The 11538-nt window shown below is 35.8% G+C and overlaps 1 protein-coding gene across 1 annotated transcript; it reads right to left on the bottom strand.

The window, feature by feature from the left end:
- LOC114278401 (serine/threonine-protein kinase STY13) lies at positions 1-11177 on the bottom strand. The gene is made up of 6 exons (XM_028220421.2): positions 10796-11177; positions 3462-3594; positions 2123-2318; positions 1423-1544; positions 1198-1353; positions 1-517 (listed from the first exon to the last, which is right to left on the bottom strand). The coding sequence occupies exons 1-6, from the start codon at positions 10996-10998 to the stop codon at positions 182-184; spliced, it is 1146 nt and encodes a 381-aa protein (XP_028076222.1). The 5' UTR covers positions 10999-11177; the 3' UTR covers positions 1-181.
- Positions 11178-11538: the final 361 nt, after the last annotated feature.

Below are 11538 nucleotides of genomic sequence, written 5' to 3'. Positions count from 1 at the left end.
TGGCATCAACTTGAAACTTTCTTTATTCTTCTTCACATTTTCATTTTATTGTATTTCCTATATTATACGCTTTTTGAAACTTATGTACAATAATGGCATTGCAATCTAACTGAACATCCACATGCTTGACCCATGTTCTATATGTGTGAAAAAGTAAGAGAAAGATTGATCTACACTAGTTTCAAACCTCAGAAGTGTTCCTCAGCCCATCAGAGAAACAGTAATCAAAGCAACTCAAGAAGCAGCGGGATTGACTCCGGCTCTTCTTATCTTCCTCTCGAGACTTGTTCATCATATGATCAGTGTTCCGAGAATCCGCAATAATTTTGCCTTTAGCCTGTCCAATCTCAAACTGCTTTGGTGATTTTAACTGTATTGAGGGCATGCTGCGGAGAAAGTTCAACAGAAAGTCTGTGATTTGCACAAATTCTGGCCGTTCTTCGGGGTCTTCTGCCCAACAGGACTCCAGGAGGGGAGCAATATCCTTTGGAATGTTATCCATGCTAGGTCTTAGATTCTGGTAGCAAAAAGTAAAAATACAATTTAAGAAAACAATTGGACAATCACTAGGAAAGTTGTCTAAGAACGAGTTTTTTCCAGAACTCCAAATATAGGTAAAATTTCAGCGTTGTGGAGATGGAAACAATATGTAGAAGTTTCATGGAAGTTCTAACCCGACAAATAACATTGTTCTCGGGTTTTTCACTGCCAACTTTTGCTCAAATTTGACGTTTAAATGTTTGTGGTAATACCTAGTGATTTACATTTGGTACACCTTCGTCCAGAACTGTGAATTTAGTGATCTCCACAACTTTTCATACTTGTTTCCTTAACATTACAAAATAAAGATAATAAACTAAAATTCAAAGAGAGTGGAGTTTTGACAAGATTTAAATAAATAAATAAAAGTGTAATAATACTCTTAGAAATGTGTTTTTAGATAATTAATTTGAAAAAATAATATGCTGTCTTTTATTGATGTTTGAAAGAAATTTACGAGTGTCTAGAAATTTTCTCTATACAAACCTACCCCTATAATACCGTAGTTTTGAGATCTAGTAGTACCACGTTCCGGTTCCCATTCTCATAGCTTATACTAGAAAGATCTGTGTTCCATGTAAGATAGTTCCATAGTTTCTAGTACTACTGCCACATCTTCATAATTGAAAATAAAACAATCAAAATCAAAGGACATACCATCGATGATGCGTAAGCCACCATTACATTGTTCCTCCCCTTGAATGGAGTGCTATTTGTCAACAGCTCCCACAGAACCATTGAGAAACTGTAGATGTCCACCTTATGATTATAGTGCTTCTTCACTCCCAGTTTAATTGGTTCTACGCTGAACAACTGATTTGGGTAAAGGGTAAGGTTTATACTAAAAATAAGGCAATTAGATATATTGTAGCATAGGATTACCTCAGGAGCCATCCACCGGTAAGTACCGACCTCGGCAGTCATTTCACCCATCGTCTCCTCCCTAGCCAGGCCAAAGTCAGCTACCTTGATTTTCTTCTTGTCTTCCATGAGAAGTAGGTTGCCTACCATAAACATGGACAAATTTTAAATTAGAAACAGACAAAACAAAAAAACAAAAAAAAAAAAAGTGAAAAGAAAAAGAAAAAAAGATAACCCTTGATAGAGTTGAATGGTGAAAAAAGATTCATGCAGCTAACTTCATTTAATTGTGATACAAGGCTTTGTTTGGTGGTGGTGGTATTCAGAATCACAGAAAACAGAATGTGACAGTGCCCCATCAAATGTTCAACTCACTCTCAAGTGTGCTTGAGGAAAAACTCATTTGCATAAACAAGAAGACCCTCCAAGCTTGACAATGTCAGATAGTTTAACTCAATCAGGGGATGTCACCAAAAAGCAGAGGGTTCTTCTGCTACTTTGCTTGTTTGATTGTATATGCATAGTGAAATGATAGGCACGGTCTTCCCATTGTGCCATGGTGCTTGAAATGTGAACAAATGAATAATAAAATCATGAGCAGGGAAAGGTGGATGGAAACATGCTCCGTTCTAAACCTTATCAATCTGAGTAAAAAGTCAAGGAAAGTTGACTGCTAACTTTCATGAAGAAGAAAGCAGAAATGAAAAGACTAATAGATTACTAGGCTTCAAGTCACGATGAATGATACTATTTGCATGCAAATATTCCATTGCTCGAGAGATTCCCAATGCAAAACTTATAGACAGTTTCAGATCTGGAGAGTTTGGCCGGATGCTCCACAAGTACTTCTGAAGTGTACCACCTCTCATAAGTTCTGTGATTATCATCATGGTCGGTTCCACATAGGCTCCAATGAACTGTTTCAACAAAACATCTCATCTCAGCAAGTAAATTAAACGCAGAGACTTTACAACAATAAATATTCTGTATCTTAAGTTTAATAGAACACTGAAAAACACAGAAGTTGGAAATCTATATTTATTAACAAGATTCATGTCTATTTACCCAAAGTATGACTAACAAATGAATTAAATAAAAAATAGTCATAACAAACATTTTACAAAAATGAGGAATTATGGAAGTCCAAAAAGCAACATTTTATTCTTAGTACAAGTCAACAAAGTTACTAGATAAGAGACGTACTGTTCCATTCTCAAATACTTCATTATTTGACAGACGGATCTGGTTGCTGAGACTTTTGAAGAAAGTAGTACTCAACAAGAGTGTAGCATGCCAAATCATTATCATTTATCCTTTTATAAATCTATTTCATAATGCCTACAATGAAACCCATAACAACAATAGAGAAACAATGTTGTGTGTGATAGTGTCCTGATGATTAGGGACAAAGCATACATTCCAACTAACAGTAGCAACTTACTTTATTGTAAACAATGGTAACATTGATGACAGACACAATGATTGAATTTAAGATGTCCAATATCAGATTAGAACATTATGAACACAATTAGAGTTCACTTACAGACATGAAAGAACTAAAATTAAAAAGACCCAATTTCACGACTCCAAACAATATACAAATTTCTGATAATTTAACAAAATTTTGTTCTGTCCTTTTGGTGGATGAGAATGTATTAAGGTATGCTAAGTTCAGTTCAAAAAACAAGCATTGGCAGCTAGCAATATTTGTACTTCCATTCATAGCATCATTCCACATAGATATAAATAGTATATAGTAACAGTAAAACAAAAAGATGTGGATCAATATAATATATGGCATAAATATAAGATACTTTCGAAATGAAATCAAATTTTTTTTATTTGAGAAGTTACTTTCAAAATTAGGATATCTGATCATTGAATCTGCCTAATAATATCCTGATTCCTGACTATCCAAATACAGGTGCATTTTACAAACAAAATATTGAAAAGATCTAACTCACATGGATAAATACACACAAGCATATGAGAAAACAAGGTAAGCTACCTTCACGACATTTTAATTGTAACATACATTCTTGTGTGGTCACATAGCATACCTTCACAATATTATCATGTTTTACTCTAGATAACATTGCAACCTCCCTCACAAATTTCTCTTTGCGTTCAGGACTCACTGCTGATGTTTTGTCTGGCTGTATCACTTTTACAGCAACAGGTTTGGATTTATACCTGGAAATGTGCAATGATAGACATTTTCAACTGTTCATATATTAATGCTGACATAAAAAATAACATGACCTCAAATATGTGTACACCATCAATGAATGTGCAACAATTGTCAGAACTCAAATACTGGCTATAATTAATGTATAAGAAACTTCTCCCAATTGGCATTGGTATTTTAAAAAACTTTCGACACACTGTCCACTTGTGCTTGGTAGTTTGGAGACTTGACCAACACAAGATCATTGTTTATGGAACTAGTGTGATACGCCTATTCATGATTAAAAAAAATGTATTATAGTCACAACTTCTGTTATGATTTGCTCTTTTTAGTTCTTTAACAAGCACAAGAAAACTCAAATATAGATAAACATTTGTATCTTTAAAAATAAGTGGGGAAAAAAAAGAAAAAAAAAAAACTCACATGTTGCAAGATACAATACATGAATCTATGTTTTTTGGGGTGGGTACATGAATCTATGTTTACTACTCATAAAACCTACAAATAAAGTGACCATGTAGTAATGCAATTAATAGATCTAGATAAAAAGATAATTACAAACATAGCACCTTATCTTTTGCCATTTTATGCTGGAATGAATGGTCTAAGAAAGGGCCTTTTTATACCCCCTTGGAAACTTAGGATTCGTTTGGGAAGTTGCTATTTTAGTAGGCTATTTTAGTTTTTGGCTATTTTAGTAGACTAAAATTTTTGTGTTTGGGAAGATGATTGGATTTTTTTATGATTGAATGTGATGTTTGTGAAAGAAAAAGTGAAATGATTATGGGTTTGATGTGATATTTTGTCTTATTAGCTATTTTAGCCTATTTTGTCTTTTTGTGAATTTTAGCCTAAATTAAGCTATTTTTTTTCTTCCCAAACACCCCCTTAGTGTTAATTCACAGGGCACTATGTCCTTTCTTGCACCTTTAGCAAACATTCCTTTTGGCCTTTCCCTAGAACCAGTAGTGCCTTGAACCAATCTAGAGTACTACTTGCCAATTTAGTTTGTTGTTGTCATCAATGTTGTGAAAGGCGCGCCTAGGCGCAAGGCGCAGCGAGACGCAACAGTTGCGCCTGTAGGTACCCAAGGCGAGGCGACTTGAAAGAGGCGTGCGCCTTATGCATGACTTGTCGAGGCGAGAAAAGGCACAACGCGACTTTTGTTTTTGGATCTTTGAATGAATCGAATGGCTCAAATCGTGCTTTTAAATCTCGAATTACAGAGGATTACAACTCTGAGCTATATGCGAGAGTAACCAGCCCCAAATCGATCGAAATGCCCTAATCTCCATTCGTATTTGCTCGAAAGCTTGCTATGTCTATCTCTCTCTCTCTCTTTCCTTCGACTCGTCTAGGACCAAGTGAGTTCTTCTTCTCTTATTCTTCTTCTTCTTCGACTTTGCTCTCTGTGTTTTTTTTTTTTTCTTCGACTTGGAGTCTTGACTCTCTCTCTTCTTCTTCTTCTTCTTCTTCGCTCTCTGTTTTTCTTTTTCCTACTTCTTCGACTTAGTTTCTCTCTCTCTCTCTCTCTCTCCTTCTTCACTTTCTGTTTTTTTTTCCTACTTCTTCAACTTAGTCTCTTTCTCTCTCTCTCTCTCTGTTTTTTTTTTCCCTGCTGGGTAGAGTTCTTCTTCTTCTTTGCTGTTAGGCTGGGTTTTTTTTTCTTGTTTTTTTTTTTCCCCCCCTTCTTGCTTTTTTGTTTTCTTTTTTGCTTCATACATGGAATAATGCAAAAATGAGAATAGCAGCAATTTGTATAAGCAAGCACATGTCTTCTTATTCTTCTTCTTCTTCTTCTTTGTTTTTGTTTTTTGTTTTTTTTTTTTTGGCTTCTCTTCCATGCTTGTGTGTGTGTGTGTTTTTTTTGCAATTATGTCATTGTCTTTGTTTTGAGTCTCTGTCAGGCAAAAAAAAATTACAAATAATTAATTCATAACATCATACATTACATTATGAATCATTAGTCTATGTTAATTTATCTATTTTTTGCTAAGACTGTGCACCTTGCTTCAATAAAGTCCGTGCCTCGCCTTGCACCTTGCACCTAGGCCCCAAGAGACCTTTAGCGCCTTGGTGTGCCTTGAGCCTTTAAAAACATTGGTTTTCATTATACATGTGTGAACCATCTGACCAAAATTCCTCTTCCACTGCTTCAAATGGAGTCAGCATTTGTTGTTAACAAAAGTGTACGGGGAGCAATATTCCGACGAGCCCATACACCTTTCTTCCAAGCTCCCTGTCTGTCCGATCAACCTGCAAACACAACGGCGGTGAGCTACCCGGCGGTATGTGGCCGGAAAACCCCTCTGACGGCCAAGTTAGCACACACTCAGGGATAGAGAAAGAGAGGAGAGAGTTGAATGTCTAAGTGTATCAGACCAAATGATCATCTGTCCAAGCATGGGGGGGGCAGACACGCTTATATACCTTCTACGCCCCAAATCTACTTTCATTAGTCTCTCAACACGTGGTGCTGCTATCCCATCTGTCAGCACAAATCCAGCAATCATCACCTAACCAAACTGTCAGGATATCTTGGCGGAGCCCTGCAGACCGGCGGAATCACCTCGGCCTCACCCGACCGTGCTGCGCCCGCATGCCTGAATGCTCACTAGCCGAGCTCCATACCGACCGAGCTCAGCTGCATTCCAGCAGAGCCGAGCTCGAAATAGGTCACGCGGGTAAAACAAAGGCCTTCTTGCCGAGCTAAAGGTGCGAACCTTCCTGCCGAGCTAAAGGCGCAGGCCTTCTTGCCGAGCAACGCAAGTAGCACGGTCTCCACCTGTGCAAGTTCAAGTAGCTTGGTCTTGGGCTTTAGCTGAGCAGCCCCACCTCCGGGCAAGCCCAAAGCTATCCTGGCCCAAACGCGCTCGGCTTTCAACTTGCCCGGCCCTTACCATGGCCCATTTCCAGCTCATAAAATCTCCCTCTCAAAAAGCATTCACTCTAATTCTACTATTTATTGTCGTGCATCTTAACAACCTAATTTTATCACCACTCGTTTTATGAGCATGTGATATCTTGCAAGATCATAAAGCCTAACTACCCCTGCCGATATCATTTAAAAAAAATTCCTTAACTCCGGCATATATATTCATCAACAAAACATCTAAAAGAATTCACTTCAACGAAAAGTAATTCCTATGCACTATATACTCTCTGATTCTCCTCATTAATGATCAATGCAAGAAATCAAATAGTCACGTTTGGGATTTTTTGCCACCTATATCTAGTATCCCCCTGTTAACATTGGTCCTAAAATAGCATTTCATAGAGTGCTGTAGGCATTACAATATAATCCCAAAAGCCAAAAAATATTTTAACACCTCTCCCCATATTTCTTGCTTGGAATCTACATTTACTATTGTTTCTTCCAATGAAACTTCACCATCAAAAGACAATACAACTAGACCATATGCAACTATTTTTGTTGAATAGCTTATGAACTCTATGCTACATTTGTAAATTGTAGTTGCATGCCTATGAAAATCTTGTCGAGAAAAGGGCAGGGTCCCAAGAATTCATTCTACTATATTAAAATCCTCACTAAAATAACCAAATTCCCAAGGAAGAAGGCTAGGATCCAAAAAGATGTGTGTCTTCTACATGAAAATCATATGATTGTGTATGTCAGATTTCAAAGTTCCATTTATTGGCTTGGGCTACTAGTAGAATTTGTTATTTAAAGTATCATACAAGTAGCTTGTTAAAGTTTACTATGTACACTACAAGCCTTGAAGCCCAATGCTACCTCTAACACCATATCCAAGCTTGAGGTAGAGGATCAAGTCCCACCAATATGATTTCTTGCAATGATAACAAGAGACACTTGACATGACATGGACATGCCGACATGTAAATCTTTTTAAAATGTAGGACACGACATGTGGGAAACATGTGCAAAATATATAATTTTATATATTTATTATATGTCATGTATGAGGATAAATAATTAGTATATGTCATATATATAAATATTTAAGCTAAAGATAATACTTTTTAAAAGCTAAAAGAGAATATGTATAAAGTTACATTGTTTTTGTTTTGTTGTTGTATTTGAAGTTATTTTATTCAAATTTATAATATGTTTTTATGTGTGTCTACATGTTGAAAAGTGTACAATAAGTGTCATGCCAATATCTAACAGACGTTATCTTCTTACAAGTGTCCGTATTTCTTAGGTTGCACACGTCATAACTAATCTGGGTAGTATGAACTCTTGAATCTATATGCCCATTACGGTATAAATTATAGTAATTTGTAGTAATGTCATGGGTAAAAGGTATAAAACCTGTTCAACATAAATATGGTCACTGGTCAATCCATGTCATTTATAGTAGAAAGTGGTCAATCCATGTCCATTACTGTAGAATGTGGTCAACCTGTGTTAGTTATGATACAAATTCTAGTAATATGTAATAATGTTTAGGATAAAAGTTATAGAACCTCTAAAATTTAAAGGAGGTCAATCTATGTCCATTACCATAGAAATTCTTGTAAGTTGTAATAATAGTATGGCTAAATGATATAGAACCTATACAATGCAAGTTAAGAAGCACGGACACAGATATGTGACACTACACAAACACACACACAAAATTAAAAATATAAGATACGACACGTGGGGAATACGTGCAAAAATATAGAATTTTATATATTTATTATTTCATGTATAATTATAAATAATTATTGTATATCATATATATGAATACTTAAATAAAATATAATAATTTTTAAAGTCTTTAGGAGGAATATATGTATAAATTTACATTGTTTTTATTTTATCATTGGATTTCAAGTTGTTTTATTCAAATTTTGTAATGTGCTTTTGTGTGCGCTTTATGCGCGTATAAGTGTTGGAAAGTGTTCAACGAGTGTCATGTCAATGTCCAACATGACACGTTACCTTTTTAGAAATGTTTGTATTCTTAGAATGCAAGGATAGATTACAAAAATACATTTCCTTAGATTACCAAAATAAGTTTTCTTAGATTACAAAAATATAATCCACACTAAAGAAAGGTGTCGAAGAAATCAAGCATAGAAACACCATGTGTATAAAAGTTCTTAGTTTTTTTCCTTGTAACATCAGCCTTAAATTGCGACACGTTACCTTCTTAGAAGTGTCCATATTCTTAGAATGCAAGGATAGATTGCAAAAATACGTTTCCTTAGATTACAAATATATAATCCATGCTCTTGTGGGTTATTTTATTGATAGAAAATTGTCTTTCTTCCAAGTGAAGACTTGGGCTTACAAGTTGTGGTAGGAAAATCTTGAAGAGGTTGTAACCTTAGATAATGGCTACTTTGTATTCAAGATGAAAAATGAAGAAGCTTTAAAGTCCATTCTTGATGAGGGTCCTTATTATATTGGGAACAAATTGATTGTTATTAAGAAATGGCACCCCGGTATAACCCTTACTAAAAATGTCTTCTCCAGTGTGCCGATATGGGTACAATTTTTCAATGTGCTGCTTGAACTGTGGATTGAGGAGGGATTGAGTTACATAGCAAGTTTTATCGGTAATCCATTGTACCTTGATGAATTTACCCAAAACCATAGCCGGTTAACATTCGCTAGAGTTTGTATTGAGATAGAAGCTACAAAAGAGATTCCACCCTCCTTTGTTGTAAACTTATGATATGGAGAACCGTTCAAAATCAAAGTAGAAGTTCCTTAGAAACCCCAAGTGTGTGGAGAACGCAAAATATTTTGTCATGCTACAAGTTTGTGTCCAAGTAAACCGATAACTCAAGCTCCTATTAAACTCAAACAAGAGTGGAAGGCCAAAGAAGTGGTCGAGACAAAGAAGGAAGCCAAGCCAAGTGAATGGGTTGAAGTGAAAAAGAAAAAAGGCAAGGACGTCATTAATGCTCCTATGGGTAACTTTGTTCCTACACCTCCTCCATCTTCATCGAATGCATTTGATATTCTCAATACTTGTGTAGCCAATGAGGAAGTTTCTTTTTGTGCAGATCTTAATAGCGTGCTTAATGCGAATTGCTCCTCTTTGGAAGTGAGTAACCCCTCAAAAAAATATTCCGAATGAAGAGGCTTCAAAGGAAGAGAAAGATATTTTGAATGAAGAGGCTTCAAAGGAAGAGAAAGAAATTGTCGGGATGTGGGTAATATAAATGTGTTAGCCCCTAGACGATCTTCACGTTCCAAAGGAGCTCCACAATCCCTTTCGGATGGAACTTTCGTTGTTCCATGGACAAACCCATCTTCGAAAGTGGAAACCAAGAAAAATCTCCTTAAAAGAATTGCTATTCTTAAACTTGCTCAAGAGGTTAGCCTCTCTATCAAGTCTAAGAAATCAAGTTGTAAGACTCCTAGTTGATTGTTGCTTGGCCTAACTTTGGAGTTTGTTATTGTTAGATTTTAGTGTAGAAGCTAGGCTTGTGTTTCCCTCCTCAAAGGGTGTTTTGCCTCAGGGCATATAATGAGCCTCATTGTAATATCTATTTTTTGGTATAAAACTTATGACTTGCCTACCAAAAATAAAAAACAGAAGAGATCAAGCGTACAACCACCGAGTGTATAAAAGTTCTAATTTTCTTTTCTTTGTAACGTCAGCCTTAAAATGTTCTTTTCTAACACATATCAAAGTTTCAACAAAGCATCTAGAATATTTCTCATATTCATGGCATGATAGTTTTTCATCGTCTTGTTTTTGTTGAGGCGATTAAGTTTTGATCCATTAAGACTCTCATACCCAAATCAAATGATCATCTTGCCCAAATTCCAACAAGCAAAAAGTGCAAACAAAACAAAACCCACAAAGCATAGAACATTGTTTTTGAAGTTAAATACCACGCATAAACGTAACGCAAATCACCCACTACTAGAGGGTTTATCACAATCAAACTCAAATGTGGCCTTAAAAAAAACTCAAATCAAATCAAAATAAAGATAGAATTCAAATGCAAGAGAGTTCAATGACATTAAATCTTGAAGATGAAATGGAATAAAACCCACTACCAGAGGAGTTTATCACGATCAAACTCAAATTTGGAAAACTACAAAAACACAAATCAAATCAAACAGAGATAAAATTCAATGATTGGTACAATTCAAATGCAAGAGAATTCAATTACATTAAAGCTTCAAGATGAAATGGAATTATAAAAAAATAAAAAACAAAAATGATCAAGAAAAGCAGCTACTAAAACGAGGTTACAGTGAGAAAGGGGACGTACGATCCTTCATAGACGACAGAGTAGGGGCCTTCGCTGATCATAGAGCCGATTGAGAGGTGGCGAGGATCGATCAGCCATTTGCTATCAATTTTGAGGAAGTTGGGGGCACCCAAATCACTGTGACCACCGCGTTCGACGCTTCCGAAGGGACTATAAAGAGGGAGTTCGAAGAGATCATCGTCGGAGACCGAATGTTCGGCCATTGCAATCAATTTCTATTATTGCATAACAACAGAATATGTGTGTGTGTCTATCAGATAGAGGAGAATTGAATATAGTGGGACAATGAAATAAAAGAGAGGGAAAAACAAGGAAAGTGTTTTTTAAGTTTAGTAAAATGTTTGATTTTTGTTAATCTGGTAATTAATTAATTGTGGGAGAAGAAAAAATAAATAATCCACACATGGAGAGGTACAACAAGTGACACTCGTATCTCCAAAATCTTTTATCTACATTTAACTCTCCTTAATTATATCATTTTTGTGATCCCCTGCACCGATTGTAGATTAAGGAGAATCCGAATGAGTGCCACGTGTATGGATATTTGATGAGAAAATTTTGGTAAATAATAAATCAACAATGCTAGAGGGTCACAATTTTTGTGGCCACAATGGTTCAAAACTGTCAAAACGATGTCGTTTTGGCGTGTTTTGCACCCAAAACGACGTCGTTTTGACAGTTTTGAGCTATTGTGGCCACAAAAATTGTGGCCTTCAAACATTTGCCATAATAAATATACTTCT

This window comes from Camellia sinensis, chromosome 1 (assembly GCF_055761805.1).
Source record: "Camellia sinensis isolate YWXY chromosome 1, ASM5576180v1, whole genome shotgun sequence".
NCBI classification, from domain to species: Eukaryota; Viridiplantae; Streptophyta; class Magnoliopsida; order Ericales; family Theaceae; genus Camellia; species Camellia sinensis.
The sequence above is the reverse complement of the archived record's forward strand: the minus strand, read 5'-3'. Positions and strand labels throughout refer to the sequence as shown.